Here is a 13,147-nt window from a genome sequence, read left to right as displayed (position 1 = left end):
ACTCAGAAGAGAAAGTTTGTGGATGCTATCAGCACGTGAGCAATTAGCATATGTCAAATTTGTAAAAGGGTTGGCATCTTGTGTGAAAAACTTCTAAGGCTCTGCAAATGGAAATGACTAAAATCAGAGCTTGAAACACAACAGCTTCTGTGATGGCACTGAGCAATTAATGGCTTATTTTAGACAATGGAGGTGGTGAAGGGAGATTCCTGCAGAAAGGAAGGTAAATAGGAAGGAAGGAAGGAGAGGCAGAGTCACGGAGAATGGGAGAAGCGTCCCATTTAAAGATGCATCATCTTATTCCTGATGTAATTTATTATACAGTACCAAATGAGCAACTGAAGCTGCAGCCTTATGATGATTTGGTAGAATATAATAATGTTCATTGCTATTATGAGGTTAAAGATGTGGATGTTGCTCTACAGTTGAGAAGCGATGCATTGTGAAATCCCCTCTGTGGAAGTTTATCTACCTTTATAGTTACGGCTGGCACCCACCAGGGCGGGGATAACCATGCCGGTTCTGACCAGCAACGGGTTGGCTGGTGAAATGCCGTGCCTGAAACGGCCTCCTTTACGCGTCCAAAGGCAAGACGGACTGCGGAGAATGGCGACTCGGGCCAAGCAAAAAAACCCAAAGCTTCAGTGAGAACGTACAAAGGGGGAGGCCGCGCGGCGCCCAGCGGGACCCGCCGGGCCCCGGGGACGGCGGCAGGCGCAGGACCAGCCCGAGGAGCGGCGGGAGCGGAGGGCGGGCCGCGGCAAGGCCGGCGCTCTCCATCTTCCTCGAGGCGCTGGCGCTCGTTAACCCACAGCCGCTTCCGAGACCGGGGCGGCGCAAGGCCGCCGCTGCCTCGGGCCTGCCGGAGGGGGCGTTAAGCGGCAGGGCCCCACGCCGGGGCCGCTGGCAGGGCCGGGGGAGCCGGAGGAGCCGGCGCCCGCCTCAGCGCCGAGTGCCCCCCCCCTCCGCCCCGCGCAGCCCGGGACCTGCGCGCGCCGCTGCCGTTGGCCCGGCGGCACGCGCACCACCCGGCGGCCGCCCGCGCCGCAGCTGGGCGCATGCGCGGCAGGGGAGGCGCTTGCCGGCGGGGCCGCCCTCGCGCGCACGGAACCCGCGCTCGCGGCTGCCGGCAGCCGCCCGGACCGCAATCGGGGCTGGAGCGCGCCGCCCGCACACCCAGGGGTCGGTTTCGTTCCGGCGTAGGCGGCGGTTGCTCCTGCCGCCGGGAGGGAAGGGGAGCGCGGAGCGGGGCCGAACCGGGCCGCCCCGCCCCGGTCGGTGCCGCGGACAGCAGGCAGGGACGGGCTGTTGGGTCTCCCCGGCTGTGCTCTCGGCAGACTCCCCCGGGGCAGGCGGCGGCATGGACGCTTCCCCGGTCTGTCGCAGCGGGTGATGCCGCTCCCCGGCGGGCAGGGGAGACGGGGGTGCGGGCAGCGCTGGAGGGAGTCGATCGGACCGGTGGCGGTTAGTGGCGGGGCCCGACCGGGGAGCCGGGGGAGGAGAGAAGCGGGAGGACAGGGGCTGCCCTGCCCTGGCGTGATTGGTCGGTGGCCGCGAGCTGGCCGGGTGATTGGGCGGGAGCCGCGTCAGTCACTCTCCTCATCCTCCCCTCCCCCAGGCGTCTGGCAACAGGCGCTGTCCGGGCGGCCGGGCCGGGCCGGGCCGGGGTTCCCGCTCCCCCGGCGGCTGCCCGCGGCTCCCCTGCCCCGTGGCCGCGGAGCCGGGCCCGTGGCCTTGGGTGGGGAAGGGCCGGAGAGCGTGAGCCCGGCGCGGGGCTGGGATCTGCAGGCCCTGCTGCCGGCCTGGGGGCTGGGGGGAGGCGGGCGGCCCCAGGGCCTGGGCTCGGATCGCGTTGGGTGCCCTGCGGCCTGTTTCTTAGTTACCTTCCGATTCTTCCTTTGTCTGTCTGTCCTTCCCCCTCCCGTCCTTCCCCAGGCTCTGTGGGGGTTTCTGGGTTTGTTTTTTTCCTTTTTTTTTTTTTTTTTTTTTTTTTTTTTTTTCAAATTCGGTGAGATCATCTCGCCTGGAGGCTGCAGTGTGACAGAAATGCTAAATAGCCCTGTCGCTCGGGGAGGCTTCCTCATCTAAACTCCATAGTCGTCTTGCTCGCAATCAGGTGGTAGTCTTTCAGAAAAATGAATACCTAATTGAATTGGGGGTAGTAATTCATGGAAAGAGGCCAAAATCTAAAAGCATAACGTATCTATCGCGTAGATAAAAATGAAAGTAAATCTTCAAAAATGGGCCGGAGTAACTATGAATTACAAACTAAAGGAGTGAGCCTTAGGTTGAAAATTCTAGAAAACGTAGATAAACTGTTGGCGTGTGGCACCTGTTTCTTTGCAAAGGAAGAGTAATCCTGAGTCATAACTGGATTTCGATTTCAGTTTTTTACATCTTGGTAGTTAATACCCTTCAACTTTTCAATACTCTGAAATATTTTACATGCCGAAGTACTTCATTTTGATGCAGTTAATACTCTTCAACTTTCACTACTCTGAAACATTTTAAGTGCCAAAGTACTTAGTTTTGATGGTGCTTGATAAATATGGGTAGTAGTTGTCATCCATGCAGTTATGTTAAACAGATGGGACAATCGAACACTTCACACTTCTTACTGTTTCTAAGTGAGTCATTTAAAGAGTGTGACTAATCATCCTACCATACAGTTGTCAACAAAACAGTAATTTTTTTCTACCACCCACAAAATCTGAAGAAGAGATTTCAGATTTTCTGTGGATGAGAAGTGAAAAGTAAAGAACCTCTCTTTTGAACAACAGTTTAAATTTAGATTGAGGGGGACTACATGTGATGGACTTTTCATCTTAAGAATTTATATGTCATTTTTCTGTGCAGCAATATGGTGATATATCCAGAAAGTCGGTTAACTTACTATGGCCGTTGTTGGGCAAACAGTAACATGTTAGTTGTTTTAAGGCTTTCATCTATATAGCAACCTTACCTAAAATTCATTTAGTTTCATCTGTCCTATTTCCCCTCCCTGCTTTATTTGTCTCAAGTTGTAAGGCAACTGGGACAGAGATGCTTTAATATTCAGTGCAGTATGGATTGGGCATTTTCATGATAATAGTCAAGTGATGGGTGTCATCAGGGTAATAATAGTGCTAACTGTGTGTTGAGGGGGGAGGAACTGCATTTGTTTTGAGAAAACCAGGGTAGTAAGGCAAAGAGCTGGCTGAGAAATTTGTGTTTAGAAATGTGATATGAGAAGTGACCTGATTTGAACACAGCCCTTGTGGGACATGGAAGTCAGTGACTACCTACAGCTTGTGAGGCAGAGCCAAGAGGGCGATAGTAAAATGAAAACCCCCACAAATATTATGGGAATAGAAAATGTCTTGAAGGGGAGATATTCGGATATGATTTCTTTTCAGTTAAGTGAGTTAAGGAGCGGGAAGGGAAGTCTTAAATACATTGAAATGCAATGTTGGACACAGGAGGCAGATGAGTGATAAGACTGGGAACAGCTGTTTAGAAGTGCAGGTACCTATGGGGGGGAAAGAAGTAGCATATGGGGTGGAAAATGAGGAGACCAAGGATGCATCAGAACGGATCTCACAAACAACATAAGAAAGGTATATTAAATGTATGCCAGCTTCTGCTCTTGGCAAAATACATTTTCTAATTCTTCTTATCTGTTGGCTGCATTGATAAAGATTTACTCTTTATTGAATGTATGTCTAACAGTTAGTTGGTTTGGTCTGTTGGTTGTCTCATCACCCTTCCTGTGAAGACTAATTACTGATCGGGAGTGTGCTGAGATGCTGTTCCGTGTTTTCCCCATAATCAATACTTGAAGTGACTTTGATGTGTTGGTGAATTGACCAAAAAAAAGGCGTTTACCCAATAACTTTCTTTTCACATGTAAGCAGAATGTATCCATATGATTGGGTTTTTTTTGGCCTGGTGATCTCCTCTTTAAAGAAGTGATCTCTTCTGTCAGGTGTCTGCCTCAGGAGGTATTACAGATGGCTTTTGCTAAACAGGAAGCCCCGTTGAAAGGATGACACTTCGCTTTCTCTTCTTTCAAATTGAATGCTGAACAACAGGTTTTCTTTAGGAAATAGAAAAGTTGGGGTGTGGTCTGAGAGCCGATTGGTTCGGACTCAATTCTGGGCCAGAGAGAGCTGGTAATGGCACAGAAATCAACAGAGGTGATGCCTCTTTCTGATACTGGAAGGTTATTCACGCCTTCTAATAGTGTGGTCCCACTGGTTAAATGTTTGGAAAGTATTGAAGAACTGTGGGTAAAGTGTAGCCCTTTCTCTTCTACACCAGTTTCCTGGAGATGGGTATCCTTTTATTAGCTAATTCTTGGATTAGAGGTCACAAGGAAAATATACCAGTAATGTCAGAATGTCAAAAGAGTCAGTTCCGCCAAAAATATATCTGTAGGTTTTGTGCTATGTGAGGGATGGTACTGACTGAGATACTAATGCAGTCTTACCTGCTTATCAGTAAATGTTTTAAGTGGAAGAGAGTCTTCTCTGAAACAGTAGCTGTGGTTGTCAAAAGCCTACACTGGATTATCACAGTCCAATAATTAGAGAACAATGTTTTTAGTGACATTTTAGCTTTTAAAATACTCCATGCTGCTGTTGTATTTTACCTGGGAGAAGGGAAATAGATTTTATGTTATTCCTTTAACTTTTTAGAATATCCTTATTTAGCTAAAAAAAAAAAAAAAGTCTGTCATTGCTCTTTTATTTTAAAGTTGCTGTACCACCTGGTATGTCTTTTCAGTGAGCAAAGGGGACGTCTAGCTTTTTTTGAGCAAGCTAGAAGCAAAATACTTGCATAATAAACTACACTGTTGACTTGGCAAATAACACGGAGCTTGGTTCATCTTAATCATCTTTAGCTATTAATAAACTAATTTCATTGAAAATGCTGGGAACTTTTTACAGTAAATTAGGTAAATTCTTACTGTAATTACTGTGCAGCCTAATCTTCTGGTTTTGTTCAGGAGAGCCTGGCATTATCATCATGGACCGCTCCCGGCACCGTGCAGGGAGTGGCAACGAGCAGGCGTCTTCACGGGAGCGCAGTCATGGTGAAGATGAGAGACAACGACAGCTGGAGCGCCTCAGTAGGGAGGAGGCCTATTACCAGTTCATTAATGAGCTCAATGAAGAAGACTACAGGTTAATGAGGGACCGCAACCTGCTTGGCACTCCTGGTAAGAGGTGGATACCTTCTGTAGATGTAATGTGAAGTAACGCTCTTGCTGTCAGGCATTGCGTGTGGTTGTATGACTCAAGTAGCCTGACGTTTGTGGCTGTGTAGAAAGAAAAAACACTCCATCTCTCTTCAAAATTTATGATATTCAGTAAAAATTAACAACTTAAATAGATACTAAAGCTGGAATAAAAATATTACTTTCAAATGCAACATCTCCGTATATAGGTAATATCCAAACCCAGATAATCCATATCTGGTACACTGAAGTATATCTGTTGGTATGTGGCAATTCTGGGGACCTCTGAGTTGTTACTGGAAGTTGGCATGCTCTTGACGCACATTGAACATCTTTTTTTTCCTCCACCCCAGTACCTACTTCCTCTGTTGTCTGTGTACCTGTGTTACAATCTCATTCATGCTGGTGCTACTTTCTTTTTGGTTTCATTAATTTTTACCTTATTTCTGAAGATTTCGCTTCAAGATAAAAAATATTGTTATTTCTGCATGGCTGTGTTGAGCCAATAATAATGTCTTATCTAACAGCATTATCAAAATATAAATTATTTCAGGGGAAATAACAGCAGAAGAGTTGCAGCAACGCTTGGAGGGGGCTAAGGAGCGTCTGGCATCACAGACTGATCTGGATAACAGAGAAGGTGAAGGTAGAACTGTTGGAGGTAAACATTCTTCATTCCTATATAGATACACGTAGTACATGATGCATAAATATTGTTCTGTACAGATATTTAAGAGGAATGCTGATGGATTTCAATATCAGCCATTACAAGTCTTATTTTTTCATTTTGTGTCCATGGATTGTTTTAAAAGTAAAATAGATTTCCTAATGATATGAAAACAAACTTGAAATACTTCATGAAAACTGATTTATGTCATCCACAAATTACTTTCTCCTCTTTTCCTGGTTTCCCTTTGCTAATAAACTTATTAGCACAAAAATAATTTTCATTCTTCTAATTCTTAAAAGGTTTTATCATGTATTAGAGAAGTTGGAACAGGAAAGAAGTTTATCGGGAAACAGTTAACTTCTCCACTGTTTTATAGGTTTTGTAGTTTCATTTCCATTTGTTTTAATGGAGCGAGGCTTGTATTATGTGCACTGTCTGTCTTCACTTCCCTGGCAGTATTGGCTTAATTATTTGGCCAATTCTAGTCAGATTTAGGAGAGGAACAGGAAACTTGGAAACGAAGATACCAAAGTTCTTGCAAGTTTCATGAAAGTAGGGAGAGCTTAATCCGATCCCTTCAAGTGAAAACCTTTGCTGTGATTACAACTGCTGGCTTGCTTTATACACGTAGTGAGCAGAACAATTGTGTCTGTTCTTGAGCTTGTAGTTGGAGGGGATTTGGGAATGGAGCTGTGGGTACTGTAGTAGGAGAAGAGTGTGTTTGCACAAAAGGAGCAAATCTGCCCAAACCATGCATCATTTATTCCACTGCTTATAGAATTTTTTTTTTTAAATGTTTTACAAAAGAAGACAAAATCTGTCATACTTTTCCTTGCTTTATCAAAATTAGTTGGCTGGTACCTTCAAATTGATAGCTTAAGTGAGGGACAGATACTGGACAAATACAAATAACTTTGGACTACATAAATCTGAACGCTTGCTCAGAAGAGGCCATCTGCGCATAGTAACTTCTCTGTGCATCTGCTGGTGAGACAAAAAAAATCTAGGTTGAACTAACGAGTTTTGCTGATGTTTTTACATACAGCATATTTTCAGCAAAATTATGTTAGCGTGGAAAGGTAGCTGTCCTTCTACTGTAACGTTTCTGAAGTCAAGGCCCAGCAAGCGTGGAGGATTTGGAGTGCATCGTAGTATGCTGAGCATGCAGTAGTGTGATTGTTTGCGATTCTTTGTTTCTCTCAGATTCTGATGTTCTTGGAGAAAACTCAAACAGTGACTCTCTGCTTGAATGGCTGAACACATTTCGTCGCACAGGCAATGCCACTCGCAGTGGACAGAGTGGGAACCAAACCTGGAGAGCCGTGAGTCGAACAAATCCAAACAGTGGGGAGTTTCGGTTTAGTCTGGAAATCAACATAAATCACGAGCAAAACAGTTTTGAAACTGCTGGTGAGGAGTACGTGGGTATAGATAGTAGCAGAATGTATTTAGAAAGAAGACATCAAAGAGCTGTCAGTCCAGTAACCCCACGAACGAGGAGCAGGACTGCAAGAGAGGCAAACAGCGAGGCGTCGAGCACTGCAAGGACCAGGTCTGTAAGAGGTTCTGTGGCACAAAGCTCTGAAGCAGCCTCTCCTCCGCTCTCAGGGAGGCTCAGGAGTAGAACGAGGGAGTTGACAGGCCTTTCCCAAACAAATACTACACGTAATAATTCTGCAGGTACCGGTGAACAAAGAGAAATGCCAGAAAGAGGTACTTCTGCAGGAGTCACAAGAGGTCGAGCTAGAACTAGTGTTCGGATGAGTACAAACCAAAGACTAGAAATTCTGCGGCTGAGGTCTACTTTAAGTAGTCGAAGCCGCTCTCCGCTGCAAAGGCAAGGTGATACTGCTCATTCTGAGGAACGTGGGCAGAGGCAGGATAGAAATGCACAGCAAGTCAACAGAAGTAGAAGACAAGCAGCTCAGCCTTCTCCACAGCCGGCTGAAGAACAAGCAAGAGGTAACTCTCAGACTCCTCAGCTTTCCAGTGTAGCCCCATCCTTGGGAATAACTTTGGAAGAGGAGGAATCTAGTAGACCAGTAGCTGCTGTTAGAAGGCATCCAACAATTACATTAGACCTTCAGGTGAGAAGGATTCGTCCTGGAGAAAACAGAGATCGGGACAGTATTGCCAGTAGAACTCGTTCTAGAGTAGGAATGGCAGAAAACACAGTTACCTTTGAAAGTGACAGTGGGGGATTTCGGCGTACGATATCACGATCAGAACGTGCGGGTATTCGAACCTACGTTAGCACTATACGGATACCTCTTCGTCGGATTTCAGAAACGGGGCTTGGTGAACCTTCATCAGTGGCTCTTCGATCAATCCTTAGACAAATTATGACAGGCTTTGGAGAACTGAGTTCTCTAATGGAAACTGAATCTAACTCAGAAGTGCAAAGAGGTGGTCATCACTTACCGGATGGACAGTCCGAGCAGAGTAACTCAAGTTCAGCAAACAACAGCAGTGATCCAAGTGAGGTTTCATCTAGAAATGGGCATGCGGTAGAAGGCAGCAGGGAAACAAATGGACAGAGTGATGATGTTCAGCGCTATGGTCGCAATAACGAAAACCAAGACAACAGGCAGTCTCAAGATGCGAACAGCCTAGTGGAAAATGGAACGCTGCCCATACTGCGGCTTGCCCACTTCTTCCTGCTGAATGAGGATGAGGATGACGATCGTTTAAGAGGTTTAACCAAAGAGCAGATTGACAATCTTTCTACCCGGAACTATGGGGATATTCACACTGAAAATGAAATAAGTAAAACGTGTAGTGTTTGCATTAATGAATATGTAACAGGGAATAAGCTAAGGCAGTTACCTTGTATGCATGAGTTTCATATTCATTGTATTGATCGCTGGCTTTCTGAAAACTCCACTTGCCCCATTTGTCGGCAGCCTGTATTGGGGTCTAATGCCACAGACAACGGCTAGAATTATTTATACTGCTCCGTACTCAAGGATTTGCTTTTGCTCTATTTATGACGAGCCAGATGGAATGAATTGACTTGCATAGGGGTCCATTTCTGTGGGGAGTTTTGTTAAATTTCTTTAAAAATAATAGGAAACTTGTCTAAATCTAGCAATGTAAATACTATTTTTCTCCAAGCGCAGATCTAGGAGTACACATAGAACCAAATGATATCGGTAAAGTTTATATTTTTTTAGGTAATTTTGTTATGCTAAGCACTTTTGTAAATACAGAAATGCAATAGTTAATCAGTCCTGCTTAATGTATGTTTTTTTAACAGTGTAATGGACTCACTTTATTTAGATTACAAATTGTTTCACACAGACCCACCACTGTGTTGAAAAATTAGTGTCTAAATAGCCATTCATTAGCTTTTTGTTCTAAGAACAATTTCTTTTACAGAGAGTCTCTTGCTGGACATGTTTGCTAAAGATATTTAAGTTACTTGAAGTGCTCATTTTAATAGACAGTATATTTTTTTTAACATTGAAATATCCTTTCCAAAAACTTGCCAATTTGGTTCTATTGAAAAAATTTTATGGCAATTTTTGCATGTGGTTTTACACAATGCTTAACGCTGATGAGTTCATATTCAAAAGTGGATGGGTTAGTGACATTATAAAATGTACATAATTAAATGCTGTCTTTGACAATCGCTGTCTTTTCAATGCAGACAGCAATCAAATCAATAATAATTCCAAGAGGGCGTGTCTTACTGAACACGGTATTTGCTCAGAGAATACATGAGCACTGAGGAAGCCTTTTTACTCCTCCAAATTACTCAGTTGATATTCATGGGGTTTTAACTGCCTTAGTTTAAAGAGGGGAAATATTTCCTTGACCATTATATTGTCTACAATATGCATGATTTGTGCATCCTACTCAGAAAAACAAAACAAAGGCTTGAAGTGGTTTTGTACAGAAATTTAAGGTACACATATAATATCAGTCCTCTTAAAACATGTCTGAGGACTAAATGGCAAAAGACACTAAAAAGGACAAAATAAGCTTCCCTTAAAGTCCCCAGATTACTGTATAATTAGATATTAAACTTTATACCAATAACTTATAAAGAAATAAAGTTGCAAACTAAAAAACCGAGGCTGTGTGTGGATTACTGTTGAGCCATATCCCGTAGATTGGGAAGAAGGTTTATCATTCTTGACGTTCAGTCTCAGTTTTCACTTTATTCTTTCCCCGAATTTCCCCAGCTGTGTACTTGCGTTTCCACAACGTGTGTGTTGGCTGTTGCGGTAGATAAAAAAGCAAGGCAAAGCACTCTGGGGGCTTCTGGAAGTAAGCTGAACGTTACAAAGCTCATCTTCTGAGCAATGTGCATTGCAGGCCTTAGAGAAAGGCAGAATTGTGCAATACTCTGATGTGTGTACATTCTGAGCGGTGGAAAGAATACTTAGAGTGAGGAAGTCCTGCTGACTTGGCCTACAGATGGCCTTGACAAATGCGCTTCTGTGCCAGGTGCTTCAGTTGAAACACCTGCTCATGACCTCCTTGAAGGGAAACTATAAAATCTTGTGTTAAGCTATAGGATGTCTACTTCAGTTTTGCAAGCGAAAAAGCTTGTGTCAAAAGTTCCACAAAAGTGCTTCTTTTTATTCCCAAAAGTAGTTCCGAGAGATTCTCTTAGGAGATTAATATGCACTAAAGGATATGATTAAGATCTCTCCTGATGCGATTTGGATAGCTAATTATTGCAAACACTGTTGACACCTTTCTTGAGTGCCTCCTTAGCCATGTTAAAAAGTGAGGAGATTTAAACGTGATTATCAGAACTAGCTTATTTCTTACGGTTTTTTTTTTCCTGTTACTTCTGTTAGCTCCTGATGTTGACAGTGTCTCTATACACAGGTGCCTTCTGCTACTACCGTGTCTCCTTGTGGTTTTCCTTTATATTTGAAAGCTGCCTGACTCAAATGCCACATTTGTAGAAACCTGCCTTTGGCTCACCATTGCCTTGCTGGTGGCTTTTGTGTTGTTTTTTTTTTTTTCCTTTAAAATAACTGAGGAGTCCTAATTAATCTCTTTTTATACAGAAGCTGTTCTTTTGTAACTATTCTGGTTGCTCTTTTGAAATGGGAGAACTGGTACTCATGCAGAATTCAAGATGTGGATGCACTAGGCATTATACAGTGATGTAACAACTGCTTTTTTCCTCTCTGTGATCTTCCAAATAATTCCTAATATTCTGGTTTTGCCTTTGATTGATTGCTGCTCAACACTGAGCTCATATCTTAATGATTTTCACAAAAAAGATTTCACAATCACTTTTCTGAATGCTAATTGCTAATTTAGAACTGATTATTGCATGCTTTTTTTTTTTTTTTGCATACATTTTTTTTCTCTTGCATTATTTTGTATGTTGTGCAAGTCAAATTTTCTTTGCCCTTTTATCATCCTGGGCGCCCTGCCTCCTATGATTTGTCTTCGCTTCTGATACCCCAATAATTCTGTACCATTTGCAGATTTTGTCACCTGTTATTTATTTATTTTTCTGATCATTTATAAGTATGTCACGTAGCACAGGTATTTCTCTAGCAACGCCTTCTAAATCAAAGTTTAACCATTTATTTCTAGCTATTTAATCAGTAACTTTGTGAGAATTTCTTTTTAATAAAAGGGGACTAGAGATAAATATGAAGCATTTCAGAAAATAAATATGGTAATTGTCCTTAAGCTGATACTTGTTGAGGAGAGCTTGAAAACCAAGTAAAGCATTGACAGAATGAAGCTTGTTTGTTAATTATTAAATCCCTTTAGTTATCCCTGATTTCTGTCTGATTAGGTGAACTAATAACATGTTTTATTCTTTCTTTTGCTTGTAAAAGGGCTGAGGAGAGGAAGAACTCTTGCTTGCTCTTCATGTATTTCATGTGAAGGTGCAATAGCCTTTGTCTATATCCTCCTTCACAGGACAGCTTTATAATGTTACTACCTGTCATTAAAAGAAAAAGAAAATCTCTGATAGGTAAATCAGCACAATGATAAGACACTTTGTCTACTCAGGTTTGTCTACAAAATTATAAAGGCATCAAAGTATATTTGTGCATCCCATTCATTTTGAAGAGCGAGATGCAGTTTGTGTTGCGGTCTGCTATCACTGGAATCACCAGAGGTCAGACAGGAAAGCAAGTGTGGATGAGTAACACTGAGATCACTCGCTTAGCTTCATTTTTGCAGTATCAGTCAATTTTTTAGTAAGTTTAAACACTTAACATTTCAACGTGGCACACGATAGGTTTGTTTTTAAAAAGTTTTTGTTAACAAATGTATTAAAGGTCCAGATGTCTGGAAAATGGATTGAATACAAAAGTATTTGAAATCCCATTTGTTGCTTGGGATGAAGAAGATCAACATTTCCTGTACCGCGCAAAATGTGGTTTTGAAAATTGCAGTTAACATGTTACTGGAGTTTGGGGATTTCAATATTTGTAGCTGAGCTCTATTTAGTCATTTTCCACAAAAAGAAATACCAAAGCCTAGTGTTTAAATTCTGGAATGCCACAGGTTTGTTCTGTTCTTTTTTTCTTCCTTCCCCCTGTAAGTCTTCATGATTCTCTCTCAATAAGATGCAAACAATCCAATAATCCACTGTGTTCCTTCCTCCTCTTGAAATTTCAGCATAACCTACATTTTTCTCATGGGCATTTTCATTTAATTTAGCTGACTTTCATCTCCCAGTTAGAAATTTTCCCCCAGTGAAATTCTCAGCTGCTTGTAACAGCTCCCACTAAGCACATTTTTCTCCCTTTTCAAAGTAACACTTCAGCTACTGTGGAACCGAATTCGTCACCCTTGCTGAGCTTCGTGAGCGTATTTTATCTGCTCCTGGCTAACCATGGCTTGTGCTGACGGCAGCGGGAGTTACGTACTTCCCAGCCAGGTTTCTGTGCCACAGAACACGTCGCAAGTTGGGCTGCGCAACCTTAACACCATACTCCGTACAAGAAACCTCAAAAATAAATTTGGGCTCTCCTGTATTTATTGTCTTGATGTGGCTAATGTGGAAGATGTAACTTAGATGTTCCAATAGGTCCACGTGCTCCCTTTTCTTGCACAATTTCCAGCGTCAGCTGTTGCATGAGAGATTCACCTTTCCGACTGATTCTGCACTTCTCAAGCTGGTGATTTAAAGCGCGTGAGATGATTTGGTCACCTGCGCGATTCCTGCCTGTCCGTTAATGTGAAGTTAGCTCTTACTGCTATAAAAACGTATACCGGAAAGTATGTGTTACCCCATATTTGTTTACCTGGCCTGCAGCAGAAAG

General features: G+C 43.2%; 1 protein-coding gene across 4 annotated transcripts; it reads left to right on the top strand.

Moving 5' to 3' along the window:
* Positions 1-1,058: 1,058 nt before the first annotated feature.
* Positions 1,059-9,940, top strand: RNF6 (ring finger protein 6; the record flags this gene model as incomplete). Of its 4 annotated transcripts, none has more annotated exons than XM_082332414.1 (4): positions 1,059-1,182; positions 4,988-5,200; positions 5,772-5,879; positions 7,092-9,940. In XM_082332414.1, 4 exons carry the CDS (start codon positions 1,059-1,061, stop codon positions 8,825-8,827), a joined length of 2,181 nt encoding a protein of 726 aa, XP_082188540.1. In that variant the 3' UTR covers positions 8,828-9,940. The 4 variants fall into 4 exon arrangements, with proteins under 4 accessions (XP_082188540.1, XP_082188543.1, XP_082188542.1 ...); XM_082332417.1 differs by having other exon boundaries at positions 1,111-1,464; XM_082332416.1 differs by lacking the exon at positions 1,059-1,182 and adding an exon at positions 1,471-2,116.
* Between the last annotated feature and the right edge of the window lie 3,207 nt (positions 9,941-13,147).

Source organism: Platalea leucorodia (genome assembly GCF_965183815.1).
Source record: "Platalea leucorodia genome assembly, chromosome: 2".
In the NCBI taxonomy this organism is placed as follows: domain Eukaryota; kingdom Metazoa; phylum Chordata; class Aves; order Pelecaniformes; family Threskiornithidae; genus Platalea; species Platalea leucorodia.
This window is presented reverse-complemented; position numbering and strand designations above follow the sequence as displayed.